Consider the following 20,795-nt stretch of genomic DNA (forward strand, 5'->3'; position numbering starts at 1 on the left):
TGGCCAACAACAGTAGTTTATCATTTTATAATGTTTTTTTTTTGTTTTGTTTTTTTGGCAGTGCTCATCATTACTCTTTTCCATTTACACCGAAACTGACTTCATGATAATAACTTTAATAACAATAATACACATCATTTGTAGCAGGTGTTGCCAGACATGAGAAGATCATCCCGCAGTGAAGATGCAGAGGGATGGACTGACGAGCACAGCAAACATAAGGCATCGTTGACTCATGAGAGGAACACAGATATGGCACAGCGGTTCGGTGATGGGACGGTCCTGCTGCTGTAAACTCCTTTGGACAATGAGACGCTTTTTTTTTTTGCGGTCCCGAGTTAAGATTCATACGAATCAGTCTTGATTACAAACAGAATCAGTTCGTTCAGCTGAATCACTTTAATAAACAGTGCATTCGTAAAAGCTCCCAAATCTCAGACTGAGGAAGACCATGATATTGAAGGCGAGGATAAACCGCACGTGAAGTCTGGGTCCGTCTCAAATTCACTACAAAATGCTGCCGCGATGCAAAATACTGTTTGTCTTGTTTCCTAGTAAAAAATAAATACATATTTAAAGCACAAAAAATCCCTGTAATGCAGAATTGAAGATTTGTTTTCAAAAATATATTTTAAATTACATTGATATTTGTCATGTTTTTTTCTTGTTTCAAACATTTTTTTGTTGTTGCTTAAAACAGGCGAAAAAAACTATTCGCTAACAAAAATTAATTTAGCATAAAATATATTTGCTGAAAACAAAACTTATTACAATAAGGTTCGGCTTGTTTGCATCAAACTAAAAATAAACAATTTTTTACAGCATTTCATACAGATAATACGGAAATAATATAGATTGAATGGCAATTCAATTTATAACACATTAATTAAAAATGCATATGTATATTAAAAATGTGTATGCAGAAATGAATGCTATAAACTTGTTCATTGTTAGTTCATGCTAGCAATTGCATTAGCCAATGCTAACGTACAGAACCTTAAAAGTTATTGCCTTAAAAACATGTAAAACTTTACAATAAGGTTTAATTTGTTTATATTAGTTAATATATTAACCAACATGAACTAACAGCGAGCAATATTTTGTAAATTGTTCACAAATAACTTTGGATTTTAAAAATGCATTAAAGGTTGAAATTAATATTACGATTACGGTAATAATTGCTTTAGAAGTGTTCGTTGTAGTTAACTAATGTTAACAAATCAAACCTTATTGTGAAGTGTTATTGTGCACGTATCTTTATTAGAAAACAAGACGATGATTTTGATGTGACGGCAGATGCGATATAAATGCGTTTGGTTTGACACAAACAGTCCGAGAGCTGCCCGGTGGAATATCGGCAGGCGTGCGCGATTAGACACGGGCGTCTGTGAAAACACACGTGACGGGACGCGTGAACCACGAGGACGGGGCCGACAACCTCATGGTCAAGTCTAAGGTGCCTGTAAAGCTGCCTATATGCGGATGGAATTATGGGATCTCTGTGAGATGGTCCCGGGTGATGCGATCCTCGTGTGGAGAGCAGCGCGTGCGTTCGGTCCCGTCCGGCCCCAGGCCTTCGTCCTCTTCCTCAGTACAGGCTCCAGGCCCGGTGATGCTGAGAGTAAGACGGGACTGAGGATGAGGAGGATGAAGACTCGATGGGACCAAGCTGCTTCCCACACACGCAGGTTCAGTCCATCTTCTCCTTCTGTACCAGTTTGGGCGCGTCCACAAAGTCCCGGCCGTTGAAGAGGATCACGCCGCCGGTCACGAAGCTCGCCGAGCCCCAGAACAACACGTACGCCAGAGTCTCCGTCCAGGTGTCGCCTGGGTAACAGAATGAGAATGAGCAGGCGTTTACACAGGCACTGATATTAATTAAAATAGTACAATATTAAGGCAAGACACTAAGGGTGAGATATGGAGTAAAAAAAAGTTAACTAATCTAATAGATGCTTCCACAGTTACAATAAGAATTGCAAAAAAAATGTGCATTGAACGTTTTCTGGAAAGTTTTGTTGAAATATGCAAATTATGCATGATTAATTAAATATGCACATATTTGCATACATTTCCAGAACAGAAATCTTAACATTGCATAAAGCCAGGATCACAATTTTGTTTAGGTTTTTACAGAGGGGATTTTGGATCTCAGTATAAATCAGAAAATACTGGCAACAAACAGAAAATAAATGAGTTATTAGGAATAAAATGTTATATACATCAGGTGATTGATATATGAAGAAACCTTCAGAAAATAGATATGAATAAAACTGTACAGTTTGGTGTATGTAAAGCTGCTGAAGTGGAGATTTCTGACTCACTGATAAGTATATCAAAGATATGAATTGTCATTGATGCAAAGTGCAATAAAATAAACACTTCAATTTCCTTTCCATTATTCTGAAAGAAGACAAATCTCAAAATTGAACAGTGCATGAAAAAACATGGTTATGACATGGTAGTGCCTTGCCTAAATATTAATGCTAATATTAATATTAATGATAATCAGTGTCTTACCAGCCATAAGGAGACATATGATGCACATTGAGAAAGCAACCACCATGATGATCGGCAGCTGAAAGTGAGGGGAAAAATGTTAGCACTAATTGTAATCATTTTCAGCCTTTTGACAATATTAATCTCAAGTTCCATATCAATACCAAAAATTCAAAATGTTTAAAATTCGAGAAGAAATTAAAGAAATTTTCCATATTGTGATGTACATTATAGTGTGATGGATTATGAAAAAAAAAAATGTAGGTTGGGTCTTGGTTGTATTTGTCAGTTGTTGATTGGATGTTGAGATGTGGGCGTGACACTTAAAAACGGCTTGTAAAAAAGGGGCGGGGTTTAATGACCCTGCATACAATTATGTTGTATTCTGCAGCTGAAAACAAATAGAGACCTAAAGACCAGCAGGACAAAGCTTCAGAGCCTCTTACCGTGAGGAACTTCCAGTCTTTGGGCTCATGTAGAGGAGTGTTTATATCTGCCTCCTCCACAGCATAGTTGCCCAAGAACAGGTCAATGGAGTCCTGGAGAAAACATATGTATTATTTGCAGCATGAATTCCTGCAGATCAGTACAAAATTCCTTTTATACATCTGTCAATCTGCAAAAAATTATGCTTTTATAAATCATTAATATGATTAATGTGTCTTTTGAAGTCATATGATGCTTTGTTTGAGAAACAGACTGAAATCTACAGACACAGCAAAGAAATGAAACACACAACACGTCTTTTTTGTATTTGCTACTGGTTTACACTAGACAAGGGTTTTCCAAGCTGAGATGATAAAAATGTATTATTCATTTATTAATTAAAACCATTTAATAATATAAATTAATTAAATCATAAAAATTTAAAATAAAAAATACACAAATGAAAAACAATGAAAATAAAACAATTACAAAATAATTATTACATCATAAAAATACATGGTATATAATAATAATTCATTATTTAAAAAAATAAAAACAATAAATTTTTAAATTGAAATAAAAAAATTAAAACATGTAAATGAATTGTTAAATTATTAAAGCATTAGTATTTTAATAATAATATGCATAATAATATTTCTGGTCAAAGGGGTTTGGAACACTTTCCCTGCCAGCGCTTTTCTTTTTATTTCTTTATATATATATATATATAAAAGTTGCCTGTCAGTGCCCGTGTTTTTTTTAAATATCTTTTTCACATAAATTTCATGGCCCCAGAATATTTAGTTGTATGAATATCTGAACACAGAATATATATAAAAAGAAAGAGCAGAGCCCCTGCTTTAAAAAATATTCTAGTTTCATTCAACACTTGAAGGTTTCATGAAAAAAGCCACATTTTGAACAAAACTGAGAAAATCACGTTTTTGTCAAAGACTTTGTCTACATGGGATTCAGAACAATGATCAAAACACAGATGGAGTGGATCGGGTCCATCAACACCCCTAAAGCTTCACAGTCTATACTCTTCCTGGCTCGACATTTCATTCGCTAACGTTAGCCAGTTTTGATTTAAATGTTGGATGTTTGATGATCACGTTAGCATCCATCAGCGTAAGCAATGCTTCTATCGCTTGTTTCTGTTGCTTCTTCACTTGTGTTTTGATCCAGAGATTCTGTACTCTTTCAGAAGGGTGTGTATTACCGTATTAACAGTGAAAACATGGATCTCTGGGGAAGCGTTGTGTCATAAATGACTATTTAAAATGTGTTTGACAAATTAAAGAACAATGGTTTGTCCATGTGAGGAGGCTCACCTGTCTGAACCCATCCGAGAAGTTGTTCTTGTAGTATCTGATCATGGAGTTCCATCCGTCCATCAGCAAACCCCACTGGGTTCTCTTTCCCGTCCTGAAGACACAGAGAACCAATCAACTTCTACAATCATTCCCAACATTTACTCTCAGACACAAGCAGAGCAGAAGACGGTCCTTCTTACCGTGTGAAGTCAGTCTTCAGGGCTCCTGTGCCAGCGTACTGTTTGGCACACGCGTTGGCGTTATCCGCCCATGCTGCAGGGGATAACAACAAAGAAAGCAAGAATAGAAAAGGTATGAATGATACAGTCTCACATAGCCATATTATTGAATATTAGCATTAGCGTTTGCTTACCATTCTTATATATTTTTTCGAAATCCACCTGTTCTTCAATCCGCTGCCCCACATGTAAAACTCCCATCCTCTACACACAAACAAGACATAAAATATGAGGAAACCTCACAGCTAACAGACAGGAACTAAAAGCTTGTCTATATGTTTGTGTTCTCCTAAAAGACGATTTTGTCAGCTACATTACACACATTTCAAACAGTCTCCGTGCAGTCTTTGTCTTCTGGACCGCAAATAATGACTCATCTTTTGACGTAGGCCTGGGCAATATAGCTAAAATTTCCCTATATATTTCCATATCTTGGTGATATTCGCTAAATATAATTGTGACATCACACACCCTTAAAGGACAAGTTCGGTATTTTACACTTAAAGCCCTGTTTACAGACCGTATCTGATGAAATAGAACTTAAGATTAAAATTTGGACACATGCTCCTGTCCCGAGAATTTTAGGTTTATTTAGCTTTTGTGGACCTATTTTGCCGAACGCGTCACACCCAGATTCTTCCGTTGAGAGCTTGAATAATAGACACCAGTTGGTGGCGATAATGCACCTTTGCCAATTGCAAGCAAACCGCTGGCATTTCATTGAATACACAGAAGAAGCAGAAGAAGAAGCGGCGGAGGAATAACGTACCTCACACAGCACATTCAATACAAGTCAATGGAGGTGGACAAACACTACGATAAAACCTGTTGGAAAGCATCTTTTTCAGCGATTTTTTTTGGGATCATATCAGTGAACACCCCTGACCACTCGGTGAGTTTCACGTCTTTGTAAACGAAAGTTTAATGTGTTTTAGGAAGGAATCTGCCAGTGCACATAGACAACCATTGTAGGGGTGGGGGGGGAAAGCTAAATAAACCTAAAATTCTCGGGACAGGAGCATGTGTCCAAAGTTTAATCTTAACCGTTCTATTTCATCAGATACGATCTGTAAACAGGGCTTTAAGTGTAAAATACCGAACTTGTCCTTTAATTCAAAGTGAATTTTAGTCCCATGGAGTATAATAAATAGTCTCCTCACACACACCTCTAACTGTGACCGCAGCGAGCACCGGGCCAGCAGACTCTGGATGACGTTGGTTCGGTCCAGACAGTCCATGCAATTGCTTCGGAAAGTCCCGTCCTGCTGCTTTTGGACCGAACCGTCTGAATCCACCAGGAAGTAGCTGTTGAAAAAATAAACAAAAAAAGAGCATTCAAATGATGCCCAGGTGCTAGGGGTGGGCGCTTTACCGGAATGAACGTGACTACCGGTATTATGTTGTGCCATGATATGGATTTTGCGGTACAGAGGATACCGTTAGATATTCATAAATGAAAATTTTGCAGTTATATTGTTATAACGTAACATTCTTATTTTCCACTAGAAATTTTGATTTTGGCACTCGTTGCAGCAGCTGACCACTAAGGAGCGAATGTATACAGTGACGTGAGATAACTGCCAGATTCTGTGCTTTCACGCTATGGCTGGCGCTGAGCCAAAGACGAACACGTCATATATCACACCTATTCAGTGTTTTTAACCACATAATGTTTATTTTAGGTTTCAAATATTCAAATACATATAATTTATAGCAAAATATTAAATTTATAGTTTGTAAAATACACAATGGTGTCTATGGAAGCAGCAATAACAATCCATTCAAATATATTTGCCGACGTGTTTTATTCATATCAGATACACAGAGCAAGTAACTATAAAGTTTACTCTTCTCCCAGTTCACCGGCCACTTACTTTCATGTATTTCGGGAGAAACAGGTGAATCCACATGCTAGGCTAATAAATCCAACAGACAGGAATCTCTGAACTGTGGCCCATCTCACGTTACAGATCAAAATCATTTATAAAGGTTTTTAAACAACAAAACAAGCTCACTTACACGTATCTGTATCTGTCATGCCATCGTCCATCGGCCCAACCCTAATGTCCGCAAATATGAGGAATGCACCCAAACGTGTGCAACAGATAGCCTAACCCCAGAGACGGAGCACGGCTCCCACTCAGAAATCAATAAAGTCTTCATTCACTGCCGGTACTCGTTATGACAAGACGGGCAAAAAGTGGAAAGACATAACAAGTGCATTCAGGCCTCTCTCATGTTGCACGTTTGCACTTTTTGAGAAAAACAATGGCACAATAAAATAAAAAAAAATTCAGGTCTATGTCCAACAAAATCCCTCACCTTTTTCTAGTTATATAGGGTTAAAATACACATTTTGCCTGTAATTTAACTAAGGTGTACTAAAATGTGATTCCAATTTTTTTCTCATATCGCCATAATATCGATATCGTCCGGACAGTGAAAAATATTGTGATATGAATTTTTGCCCATATCGCCCACTCCTACCAGGAGCATTAGATTATAACAGATAAAACTCTTTTTCCATGCAAACACTTCATACCCAAACTCATCCTGCATTTCCGCCACCGTGTCCACCAGGATCTGCAGGCGATGCCACCTCATATGGCTGCACTCCTTGTGAAAGTCAAACGCGATGTACCTGCAGATGAACACAGTCTGAGTTCGGCACTTGTGGATCTGTATCAGTGCTTTATGAGATTTTCTTATCGACTCACTTGATCATGCCGTTGCCCAGATTGCCCACCATCTTCGCAAAGGCCTGTTCCAGCGGCTTTTCTGAGCCTTTCTGATTTATCTGGAGAATAAAAAGAAATCTTAATGAGATATTTCCAGCCTGGGAGCGACACCTCGGTGTAAACAGAGCAGATACAGGCAACGCACCAGGTTCAGAATCACTTGTTTGCCATACGTGATGATCTGAGAGTCGAAATGTCTCTGGAAACCATCCAGCTGTGAGAAGAGAAGCGGTGATTAATCTTCATATAAATACTTGTCTTAACTACTTATCTATCTATCTATCTATCTATCTATCTATCTATCTATCTATCTATCTATCTATCTATCTATCTATCTATCTATCTATCTATCTATCTATCTGTCAATAATAAACCAGTTTTCGGAATATAATTTAATTTTTTTTTTTTTTTAAATAAAGTTTAGATCAACCCATCTCAATTATCTTAAGGGCTTTTATTATTATTTAATATATATTATATAATATAACGTTGTATAATGTTTATATATATATATATATATTTATATTGTGTGTGTATATATATATATATAAACAAACTAAATATATTTAAGCATATATTAACCTTAGTTATTATTAATTGCAACATTTACAAATGCATTTTTAAAATCAAGAACATCTTTATTTGCACGGACTCAATGTCAAATAAGTCAAATTATGTCATAAATAAAATTAAGTCATGACATTACAACTTTAATTATAATGATACAAAAGATTTTCGGTATCACTTTACAATAAGTTTTCATTTGCTAACACTAGTTCACTACATTAGTTTACATGAACTAACATTAAACAATATTGAATATATATTTAAACAAACTAAAATATATTTAAGCATTTATTTACCTTAGTTATTATTAATTGCAACATGTACTAATACATTTTTAAAATCATGAACATCTTTATTTGCACTGACTCAAACAAAACAAAGAAAGAAAAAGAAAGAAAGCATCTCACGTGATTGATGCTTTTGCTGATCTGTGGTTTTGGTTTGTACTTGAGGTTCGGTCTCTGAGACCAGTAGAACGGGATGGAGCCTCGAGTCTGTGGACAAAGGTTACAGAGATTTACTGGATTATTCATTCATTCATTAACAGATATCAAAAGAAAGCACAACTTTGTCTTACAAGAAATTCTTGCTCATTAAACGACATTGAAAACTAGCAACCAGCATTCAGACTGGAGACAAATTCAAGAAAAATAAAACAAGAGCAGAGCAACATTCCGGTAAGTTTCCTCTCCCGACTGTGGGAAAAGGAAACATGAGGGTCTAAATCTGTAAGTATCGTGACATTAAACGGCTGCATGGATTCACAGATCAAAAACAAGCACATATTTATTTGATATATGTTGTTCATGATTCATCAAACCACTGTGACATTCATCTCTGCTGCCCACAGAGGCTGTTTGTCTTTGTGCCCTTGAGAATCGAGCCGACAGACAGACATTTAGGAGAGATACCAAAAAGATAACAGCTTCATTCAATTATTTACCATTAAGATTCACTCCAACATTAAGAGCTCAAAAAAAAAGGTCCTCTAGTCTAGAGTAGACTATCCACTGAAACTACACTGGATGATTCCTCAATAAATGGATTAGCATAACAGCATGAAAACTGATATTTGGATGCTTACCTGAACAAATGATGCTTTTCCTCCATTATACTGAACAATCTGTTCTGTCTCAACAAAGTTGGCCGCGTGACCCTCAGAGTCGATACCTGGAAGAGGAAGAGAGCATTTAGTAGCATATCAATTAGAGATGCACCAATTACAATATTCTAGGCCGATTCCGATTTCTCATTGAGTTTGACCTGCCGATACCGATTTTAGCCGATTCCGATTTCATTTTTTCTAACCACTTTACAGCACACACAAATTTTTATTTTCTATATATTTTTTTATTTATAAAACACCGTATACTTTTACCCAAACTGAATAATTAAATCAAGTTTAAATGGGTAAATTTTCTACAAATATTTTTGAGTGTTCATTTTCTTTACTGACATAGTCTACTCCAGTTCTTGTTAAAACACACTAGACATGCAAATTCTGTGCATTCTGGGCACTTTTTGTGTGAAATCATATTAATTTTGTCCATTAAAAGTGTGCTTTCACTTTAATTGAGCGTGAGCAGCGCAGCAAAAATAGACTCTGCGCCGAAACCCACGCTTCACCGCTGCTCCTTTTCCGCGTATTTTTTTCACCGTGAATGTTAATCAATGAGTGATCATTCCCACCGGAAAAATACGCGGTGTGAAACGGCCGTAATTCACGAGGTTTCCTACATGTGCGTTCAGTGTGCACGTGTGATTGCTGATGTTGCGCGTGATGATGTGCATTTGATCGGCATAAAATTTGCATATGTCAGACTGACCGGCCGGTCGCCGCTCATGGCCGATCACGTGAAAATCGGCCAATTCCGGTCACCAGCCGATCAATCGGTGCATCTCTGCTATAAATCAAAAACAGCCACCGTCTCAAGCCGCACAAGCGTACCTCTGACGTAATAGCGGACACCAGCGCGGAAGCAGCTCCTCCTGGAAATGATGATCCAGTCAAAGATTTTGCCATTGATGCAGCACGACTTCATAGTGATGACTGAGCGCGAAGATTAAGGACTATATATCTGTCTGAGAGCGTATGGACGATGACATATGAAGACACTATAAGCACTGAATCACCTAACAGTGTTGATCATACATGCTAAACATTTAAAGCTATAGTCTACGATGTTCAAAATCGGTCGAGAAAGCCTGAGACGGTTGGGAAGTTTTAATAAACTCATCCCGTCCCTCCACACACACACACCCCTCCCCTCTGTGCTACCTGATCCCTCCCACCGGGAAACGGCCTGAACAACGTCACTCAGTCAAGCTGTGATCACCGGTAGTAAACATCGGAACAGAGAAAGTCCAAACTTTACAGTAGGGGCAAGCAGAGGCCGCTTGCTGCTGTCGTTTATTTTTTTATCCATTGCTTTATCCATTGCTGATCTGATGCTACTTAGCTAGCTACCATAGACTGTCAGCTGCTTGCCCGCGCAATTTCATGTCGCAAGAGGGGGGCGGGGTCGGGTGCGGTGGAGACGCGAGCGCCAGGCGGAGTTTCAAGTGGAGCTGGTGATTGGATGAGAGCAGTTGACCAATGTAAGCTGTCCGGCCGGAAAGCTTACATTGGTCAACTTCTCTGCAGGTGTACACCCAATAGAGTGAATGGATTTTTTAAAATTATTTTTTCTCTTCATATATTTAGGATTGTACTGTAGAACCATAACCAGCATCTAAACGAGGTTATTAATAATGAACAATCTTTGAAATCGTAGACCATAGCTTTAAGGCCCAAAATATACTCTGGATGTGAACAGACACTTCTATTTCACACATCGATGTGGACCGAAATGTGGCAGAGATGACAAATGTTTGTCTGGTTAAAGGTCAAGGATACAGCCGTGAACAACCGGGTAGACGAATTTGTGTAGCTGTAAGAGAAAACACAACGTCAAAAAGAACCAGGAAACATTCATGAATTCATTCCTTCTTTAGATAAAGATTTTTCTACATATAATCAGGCCCAGAGACATGTGGTGTTCCAATGTCTAAATGAGTTACTCTTAAAATAGCAGCTCGACCTAAAACAATCTTGCGTTTACCTCAGGCTGTGCCATGAATTCTCTGAGAAGGTGACCGTTCCACACAAATCTCTGATCCGCCTGTATAAAACAATTTTAAGAGGCTATAATAACAGTGTCATATCTCATGAAAGCACCAAAATCTAAATAGGGGCAAGAAAAACATGAAATAAAAACAGTAACACTTTACAATAAGGTTACATTTGTTAACATAAGTCAACTACATTGGTTAAAGGATTAGTTCACTTTAAAAAAAAAATTTGCTCACCCCCATGTCATCCAAGATGTCCATGTCTTTCTTTCTTCAGTCGAAAAGAAATGAAGGTTTTTGATGAAAACATTTCTCCAAATAATGGACGTCAATGGGCCCCAAACGGTTCAAGGTCCAAATGACAGTGTCGGTGCAGCTTCAAAGGGCTTTAAACGATACCAGACGATGAATAAGGGTCTTATCTAGCGAGACGTTCGGTCATTTCAAAAATAAATAAAAACGTTTAAGTTTTATAAGCACAAATGCTCGCCTTGCTCTGTTCTGTGATGCGTGTTCGTGATGACACGTAATACGCAATTACGTTGAAAAGGTTTAAAGCCCTTTGAAGCGGCACTGAAACTGTCATTTGGACATTGAACCGTTTGGGGCCCATTGAAGTCCATTATATGGAGAAATGTTTTCATCAAAAACCTTAATTTCTTTTCGACTGAAGAAAGACATGGACATCTTGGATGACATGGGGGTGAGTAAATTATCAGCAAAAGTTTTTTTAAAAGTGAATAACAATGAAATGTAAGGTTAATTTAAACATTTACTAATACCGGTACATAATTAAAAATCAAAAGTTGTATCTGTTAATAATATTTAATGGAACTGAGCAAACATGAGAAATTATCAGTTGTATTTTATTTTATTTTTTAAATTAAATAAATGCTGTAACAAAAGTATTGCTCATTCTTATTTATTGTCAGTTAATGCATTATCCTACGTTAACTAATTGAACCTTATTGTAAGGTGTTACCATAAACACATCATGATAAGACCTCTTTAAGCAATGAGCATTACAGAATTGTGATGTTACATGACAGATATGTTCATAACTTAACAACATCCTGCAAAAAAACTTTTGCAGGAGGGGCTTCATAGAGACAGGAACTAAACTGACATACTGGGAAGAGAGGAGCAGCAACAATATAAAATATGAGAAAAATTATGTTTATTGAACTTTTAGAAGCATGAAAACCTATTGTAGTAGACCCCAAAAACAAAATCAAGACTTTGAAAAAGGTTCCCTTTAAAATTAATTGCTTGGTGTATTCCTTATTTGTATGCCACCTTAGATTTGTCTGCTAAATTTGATAGTATATTTTTATTTGGTATTTTATTTATATATATTTTATTTTCATCTGGTTTTTCTTTCATTAATGCATTGTTTGTATAATTGTATGTTTTATCTTGTTTCTATTCTTGTGAAGCGCTTTGAGATGCTACTTTTAAAGGCGCTATAGAAAATAAAGTTAATTATATTATTAATAATATAAACGCATGTAAAGGTTGGATCTGAGCATGTCTCTCACCCGCTCCAGTAAGGTCATCTCCTGAAACTCTGGGCTGGTGTTGGCCAGGCGTTGTAGCGTGTGCGTCAGGTCGTAGTCCGTGGCAAAGTAGAAACCGTCTGTATTCAGGACGCTGTTGATCATGGACAGGAAGGCTTTGTCGTCTTGCATCTGGAAGATCCATAGAAACATTATTAGTTTCGATAAGACAAAGTTTCTGAGTTAGGCTACGTTCACACTTAGCGTCTTTTTTGACAAAAAAAAGTTAACAACGGCGTTTTTTTAGCAAAAAAAAAAAAAACGCTGCGCGTTCGGTTACAAATAGCAGCCGAGCGCGTCTTTTGTTGCTATAACAACAGCTGCAACAGTAGTGTGCCCACACAGCCTCTTTGTGATGTATGTTATGATAGAGTTGTGTACTCATATCAAACAGCTCCTTGTGCTCCGAAACAAGGACGATTAGTTTTTCTACCGGCACCGTGTCCATTTTTCTTGTTGTTATGGAAACGACAGGTCTCGCTACTCGCTAAAAAGACGCTAAGTGTGAACATAGCCTTAGGCTGCATTTAGGGAATGTTTTGAGAAAGCAGCCCAACTTACTCGAATAATGTGTTTATTTCTGCTGACTAAAAGTGCGCGCACATAAAGGCCCCTCAGTAATAAATGTAGTTATTTTGCACTACTTATTGCGCTTAAACAGTCAAAAACACACAAAATAATGTCAAAACGCCGGTCTTGCCGAGTATTCATGTGAACACAGTCAGTTATGTTTTAAATGAACAAACAGTTGAGAAAGAAAATGCATGTGTAACAGAATAATGGATCAGTGCATCAGGTCTTAAAGTGACAGCAGCCTAATACACCTGCTGCCAAATTATGAGATAATATTAAACATATCTATATGGCAGGTTTCCCCCATGGTATCAATGTCAAAATTGTGGCCAGTGAAAATACTGAATGGCAAATAACTTTGGAAAACCACTAGCCACTGTGGCTGGTGAGCAAAAAAGGTAATGTCAAGTAGGGCTGAACGATATTCGATTTTAACATCGACATCGCGATGTGCGAGTGAGCGATAGTCACATCGTCGGAACATGCGATGTGAAGGGTAGTAGCACAGTAGCACCAGCGGGAGATATTACGCGCTTCATGAGGCACGCGCGGGGTCTCTTGCTTTCTCTTCCTCTCTGCCTCTCTGCCGTGCACGCGCTGCGCGGTTTGGAGCACAGTCTCTGTCTCGCGGGCGCGCTCGCTCTAGATTCCGGAGATTTTAACTAATTCGCGGGCCATCAGTGAGCCGCTATCAATATGCGGGAGACTCCCGGAACTTCCGGTAGACTTGGGAGGTCTGTATCTATAATAATATCGGCATTAGATTTATTGATTTTTCATTAGGCTATTTTTTTGGTGCTCCCTCAGCTCTTGATGCGCGTGGTGGGAGTGGTGACGCTGACAGAGGCGGTAAAGCTGCTGTTTAAATGTGTTCGGCTTTTCTGTTTACAGAAACATGTTCTCTAATCTGTTTAGAAGATTTAATACAAAATATATTAAAGTTTTATATCATTTTGTTTATTTCATATGATTATGATGACCAACACCAACACTGTTTTACTTTGGCTAAGAAAAGTTGACTTAAAAGATTGTGAACCAAAATGCTTAAGTTGTTTTATAAAAAATATATTTATTTTAAGTTATATTGTTGTAAACCAATCAGGGGGTTGGTGTAAAGCTGCTGTTTTATTTAAAAATGTGTTCTGCTTTGTGTTTACAGAAATGTTCTAATTTTGGAATAAAATATTAAGTGACCTTTTTGTCACTTGTAATGAAGCTTGCTTATTAGTGAAATTATTAATATCATGGAATGGTAATTATTGTCTTTAGACTGGAGTTATGGCTCTCAATATCGCAATATATATCGTTGGGGAAAAAAATATCGCAATGTAATTTTTTTCCAATATCGTGCAGCCCTAATGTCAAGCCATGCTAATAGTAGTCAATGAACATGTTAAGAGTGAGACCTTTACAAGTGTGACTTCTTAAAAAAAAATTCAATTTCACATTGTTCCTCTAGTGAATTTGGGTTGATTTATTTGACACACTAAACTATAAAAGGGTGAATCTCACTAAAACATGGGCACACATCGCCCTAAAATCATTAAAATATTATTTTACTTAAATAAAAAGAAGCCCGTTTAAAGAACACATTATGCATTATATTAATCTAATATCATTTTTGTTTTTTTATTGTTGGGGGAAAAATGTGACCTGGATAACTTTTCTTGAGAAAGGGAAGCAAAAGTATACACGCTCCAAACTTAAAGCAAAACAAAAATATCTCGGCTATAAATACATTTTGAAGAATTCAATAGTTCATGATCATGGTTTGGTTCTGTTTAAATAAAGAGATGCTCAAAAGTCCCATAAATATTGTGGGCAAAAATCCAGTCAAAATAATAACTCCCTGCGGTGACACCAGTGACGCACATGATGGGAGAGAACTCTACGCATGCTTATGGAAAATCACCCAACCTGATTATCAGTCAGATGCAGAACAGTCTTCTTGTATGAAATTATGTCAAAGTCAGCCGCTTTCCAGACCGCGTGGCCAAACAGGTCACCCACTTTCTTCTTCTTTGTAATGACGATGAGATACATGCCTGAAAAAAACAGAGAGCACGGCTCAGCATCATTCAGAATGCAGAATGAGAGTTCAGAAAGCATTTTAAGGTGCAATAAATTCTCATTTCTTCACATTAGCACATGCATTTGTAGCAAATTAGCTCTATGAAGTATTAATAACTTCTTGCTTTCCTATATTCTGCTTCAGCTCTCTTTCCTGTATGTATGTATGTATGTATGTGTATGTTAGAGTAGTTTAAATGTTTAGTCTAGTTAATAAAGTCTTGTTCATATCACACGTAAGGTTGTCTGTGTCTCAAGCTCATATCCGGAGTCGATAATCATAGATTTTTGGTTACTTGCTCTTAGTAGTATAAGTAAGAAAGACATTTCCCATGCCCCGGAAATGTACATTTCTATTAAACAATTAATAACCAATATTGAGGGTTCACAGGATGAACGTAATGTTAATGTAGCTACATCAAGTTAATCCGATTAACTGATCCAAATATTCATAATCAATTATAACAAGTTATGATTGGTTATTAATATTTCATAGAGCTAATTTGCTACACATTAATTAACATTGACGAACAATGACCAATATATTTAAAAGGGGCCATCGGATGCAAAATTCACTTTTATATGGTGTTTACATATAAATGTGTCTTTACAGTGTGTGGATACAATGAAAAAAATCCATTCACTTTTACTTTTTAAACAGCCTAAACACTCAATAATCAAGCCGTTTGGATTTTCTGAGCAATATAATGTAATATTATTAGTCAGGCAGGTATTATTAGCCTAGGCTATATTTCCATATCCAGTGATTCAACATAACTCAGAACAAGATAATAACAACTATAAGTATCTTATTTAATTATAAAACATTTTATTTTAATATAATAACAGAGAAAATAGTCTAATAACTCATATATAATAGAGATTATCTACGTAAATAGATAACGTAGTCAGGTATTATTTGCCTATTTCTGATCAACAAATTTAATCTAATATACTTTTTGTTTGTAGAAATTAGCATATATGCAAACACCCAGGACCGCTCCTGACCTTTCTGTTGACAGTGAGAGAGACAAAGGTCAACCGCGGGAAATGTAACAAAAGAATACCGCGGAATTCAGTGCGGTCAATATGACCGTCTATGGCCGAAATAGGTAAATATGTTCATTAGTTTTTTTGCCTCATGTGTAATTTATATGAAAAACATTTTAAATGAAAATACTGACACTTTTAGGAAAAGTCAGGAACCAGCAGGATTTTATTGCAGATATAAAATTCAGAACGGTCAAAATGACCGTCATGGCCGGTTTAGTGTTAACGCAGTTATTTATCTTTCTTAATGTTAGTAAAAATGTAATTGTTCATTGTTTGTTCATGTTTACAGTACATTAACTAATGTTAACAGATTCAACTGATGTTTTATTAAATGTGGAATTTAAAGGGATAGTTCACCCTAAAATGAAAATTAAGTCATAAATTATACACCCTGTTGTTGCTCTAATGCCGTTTGCCCTTCTTTCTTTTTTTATGGACCACAAAAGGAGATTTTTTTTTAAATGTCCCGCTCACACTTGTCCATACAATGGCAGTGAACAAGCTTTTTAAAAAAGATGCAAAGCATCACAGAATGATCCCGTGCCGTATATTACAAGTGTTCTGGGGTATACGATATGAAATTGAATGGATTTTACAAAAATCCTGACCTTTGGCCATTGGTCTGTGCACAGCTACGTGCGTGTTCGTAAAACTATTAGCGCAGCAGTTCACTCTGTCTCACCCAGAAAAAGCATACAATGTGAGAAATCAAGATGAACAAAAACACGACGTGAAATCCCCAAAAAAAGATCGGTGTATTTTCCTCACTGAATTGAGCATCTCCGGACCGGACCGGAAGTTGACAGTTGACAGATGTGAACGCGATAACTTCTTGTTACGACTAATATATTCACCACAGAGAAGAAGGTACACGGGTTCTATTTCAGAATAGTGAATTCTATTTCAGAATCTTCACGTGTTTCTTAACCCTGATTTTGTGAGCTTTTTCTGGGCGAGACGGAGTGAACTACGGCGCTAACAGAGTCACACGAACGTGCAGCCGTGCACAGAAGACCAACGGCCAAGGTCAAGATTTTCGTTAAATAATACATTCATTTCATATCGTATACCCCAGAACACTTGGAATATACGGTATGTGTCGTATTGGATCATTCTGTGATACTTCTACATCAGTCTGTGATGCCAGCTTGATGCGAGTCGCTATTCGCCACCATTATATGGACGAGCGCAAGTTTTTTTTTAATTCTCCTTTTGTGGTCCATAAAAAAAAAGGGCAAACAGCATTAGAGCAACAGGGCGAGTAATTTATGACTCGCAATTAATTTTCAGAGGTCGTACCTGCCACCAGCCGTATGGTTCCCATGATGCCACATATTGGTCGTGTCACCGCTGAAGGAGGGACGTCCTTCCTCACTGAAAGAGAGACATCATTTTAAGGTTATCTGTCCGTATCAGTGCTTTATTTATTATATTACAGGAAAAATATAATATATTTTTTATTATATTATTAAACTGATTGGAGTGTGTAGCTTCTCATTTCTTAAAAAAAAAAAAAAAATGTACAAAGATACATCACGGCCATATTCCAGGATGACAATGTGAAGATGCATTGACCTTAAATTGATAATTGAGAAATGATGTGATGTAATTTCCATCAAAACATGCATCAATGCAAGAGTCCAGCACTCTGCAAAGTGTGTAACTTTGTGTAACGTGTGTAACAAAGTGACTGTAAAGTCTCCCCCAGCACATCCCAAAGACTTTCAATGAATTTAAGCTCTGGATTCATGTGTGCAAATGATTCTTCATTCTTTCACAATCTGAGCCTGATGAATCTTGACATTGTCATCCTGGAATATGGACATGATGTGTCTTCCTACATGGTGGTTTAAGAATGAAAAGCTACACACTCCATCAATTAGAGTTAAAAGAACCGTTGGCAAACATATAACATGATAGAAAATAATAATCACTGCAATAATGATCCAATCATAGACTCTTAAGACTCATAGGCTCATTTGCCTATTTAAATCCAGACAGCGACTTTTCTTTTGGCCGGGCAGTGTATAGAATAATGATAATTATTATTATAATAATCAAAATATATAATTTTAATATGATATATTTCTCAAAATTATATATTATTTTTAGAATACTATACTGAGTAGGCCTACTTATCAGATAATGTTAGATATTTAATTGTAAACTATCGACAACCCCTGCAGAATGTATTTCGATCTACCTCTCTAACCATTTTCCAAATATGACTTTTCTTTTGCATCCTAATTTGGGTTGAAAATTCTGCTGATGTTTAAATAAGGAATGACTCGGGGAAACACACGATTCATTCAAATGCTTCTGTGAGCTCAAAAGAGCTTTCAACTCAAAGCATTTATGCAATACACGGGTTTCTGTGCAAACCTATCATCTAAGAGGCAGAAAGCAACAGTCTTTACGGCTATATCTAGCAGAAGCAGAGATGACGCGCAGCTGTTGTGCTGTAAACTAACCTAAATGCATAGGTTGTCAGGTTTTTATGATTCGCAAACTTAGTTGGACAATTTCATACTAGTCAACTAACTAACGTTCTACATAATGTTATATTAATATGCAAATGAAACCAACTCTGAAATTGCAGTTTATTATTGAGTCAACAAGAATTTAATAACAATGTGAAATCTACGTTAATTACAATGTTCTTTTACAGAACTCGGCATAACATATAGCGGTCTTGCCTCTTGGAAGCGCGCGCATCCGGTATTGTTTGTATACAAGAAACCTGTGTATAAGCACCCTCATAAAATGAGGCAAGTTACTTTTCAGCACCACACTTCACTAGCCTGGGTTTCCCCATACTGCCTTTGCGCAGCGCGATTTTATTCACGCTGAAAGGCAGTCTGGATACCATGGACCAGATTTTCGCCTCATCTAGGGAACCAATCACAGAACGGGGAGGGAGCAGCAAGACGATGACGACATCTATGCGACACAACTAAGCAGTTTGTTTATATCCATATATACCTTCGACCCTCATGTTTATCTTGCACAAACGGCAATAGTCGCTGAACGTCATTGTTTACACAAAAATATCTTACCCATCGTCTTCTTCCTTGTCTAATTTCTGACATACGTCATCTGGTATAATGGAAACGATTGGCTATGAGCGTACAGGCGCTTTTGATAGACATTCTTAGCACCCAATAAACGGCGCCGGGCATTCGTAAACCACACCTCAAATACGAGAAAATGCATATGTGGTTCCCAGACCCAAGTCTCAACGAGAGTTGGGTCTGGCGTTAGCCAGGCTACCACTTCAGCACCTGAGGAGCAAAATTTGCGTTTCAAGCGTCCAGATCTATTTTGTACCTGTAAGGGTCATTTCTGTGGACACCCTGTCAATGGCGAGGACGTCTCCAACACCATCATCACAGGCTTCGATGTAGAACTTCTCAGGGGTCGTGTGCCTGTGAAAGGAGAGGAGAGTGAAGATTATTAGTGGTTAATGTTGTAAAATCCAGTTTAAGGAGCAGGGCGAGGGCATAACATTCACTTAACATGTCTGTATTATATTAATTTCATTCATATGCACCACTGAAATCATCAAGCACATCATATAATTCTACAAATAAATATATTTCTTTCAAAGTACGTTATGCTGCTTGGACTTATTTATTGATATAGGTTTTCATTTCTGTAAGATGTTGGCATCTGCATCATCATTAACACCAGTCACGACAACACCAGCAACAAAATGAGGCGCCTGAATTGCAAAGAGGTTCAAGTATTCTCTATTGCTGACCATCAATAAAACAATTTTAGTTTAACTTAATTATTTTTTTGATGTGAATTGACTGGAATCTGATCACCATGATTGATGACCAGCAGCACTGTGTCTCAAAACATCACGAGCTATCAACATACTAACATTTCGGGGGATAATATTGCCTTTACATGCTGTCTAAACAAGCACTTCACTAGAATGCTGCCCAAAAAATGTTGTTGTCTAGGTAGGCAGCTCACTTAGGCTTTGAGTCACAGCCACAGACTGTAACGTTAGTTCAGTGAACATGCAAGTCACTGCTGCTTCCCAAGACTATTTATAGACTTCACCAGATCAAAGATGACTAATGATCTCTCTTCGATTACTCTAATCGATAATCAGTTATAAATCAGAAAAAGTATCACAGTAGTGAATTTATACTCACAGATTGAAGGTGTTGTAGGTGGACGCCATTTTTCCATCAGTTCGTTCCTGACCTTCGTGACGTGTCAATACAGCAGCGGGAATCTAGCGACAGTCAGCGAATACCAACAGGAAATGACCTCTGGAGGACAGATAAAAGTCCCATTATGTAATAAAAGTCTCAATGTAATATGTTAGTTGTGGAAGAAATTATTTATTTGAGATGTGTGTGACCGTTACATGACAATAAAAGAGCAAACACAAACCTCATTATAATGTGGGATTGTATTGGAATGGTACGTGACAGGCGGGCCTCCACTCGAGGGTAAAATATGATGAACAAGTCTGAGAATGTTCCAGATATGGTTGAAAATATAATCAATTGGCCTAGAAAGATAACATTCTGGGAGTCAAGACTATAAAAAAGGAAGGATGCCCTCTGCATACTCTAAAAAATGCTGGGTTGTTTCAACCCATGTTTGGGTAAAATATGGACAAAACCA

General features: G+C 37.2%; 1 protein-coding gene across 1 annotated transcript; it reads right to left on the reverse strand.

Annotated features, from left to right (window-relative positions):
- Positions 1-100: 100 nt before the first annotated feature.
- sacm1lb (SAC1 like phosphatidylinositide phosphatase b) lies at positions 101-20,480 on the reverse strand. The gene is made up of 20 exons (XM_079624972.1): positions 20,315-20,480; positions 19,476-19,573; positions 17,448-17,522; positions 14,943-15,070; positions 12,435-12,584; positions 10,887-10,946; positions 10,682-10,715; positions 9,734-9,835; positions 8,870-8,955; positions 8,193-8,279; positions 7,364-7,432; positions 7,198-7,277; positions 7,023-7,121; positions 5,647-5,785; positions 4,615-4,684; positions 4,442-4,514; positions 4,260-4,353; positions 2,946-3,038; positions 2,521-2,578; positions 101-1,827 (listed from the first exon to the last, which is right to left on the reverse strand). Exons 1-20 carry the CDS (start codon positions 20,341-20,343, stop codon positions 1,691-1,693), a joined length of 1,761 nt encoding a protein of 586 aa, XP_079481098.1. The 5' UTR covers positions 20,344-20,480; the 3' UTR covers positions 101-1,690.
- Between the last annotated feature and the right edge of the window lie 315 nt (positions 20,481-20,795).

Source organism: Phoxinus phoxinus (assembly GCF_949152265.1).
Source record: "Phoxinus phoxinus genome assembly, chromosome: 10".
NCBI classification, from domain to species: domain Eukaryota; kingdom Metazoa; phylum Chordata; class Actinopteri; order Cypriniformes; family Leuciscidae; genus Phoxinus; species Phoxinus phoxinus.

Coding starts and splice junctions, on each gene's coding strand:
- sacm1lb (XM_079624972.1), bottom strand. CDS start 20,343: ATGGCGTCCACCTACAACACCTTCAATCT. Junction 15,071..17,447: donor AACCATACGGCTGGTGGCAG/GTACGACCTCTG, acceptor TGTTTTTTTCAG/GCATGTATCTCATCGTCATT. Junction 7,122..7,197: donor CTGGGCAACGGCATGATCAA/GTGAGTCGATAA, acceptor GTTCATCTGCAG/GTACATCGCGTTTGACTTTC.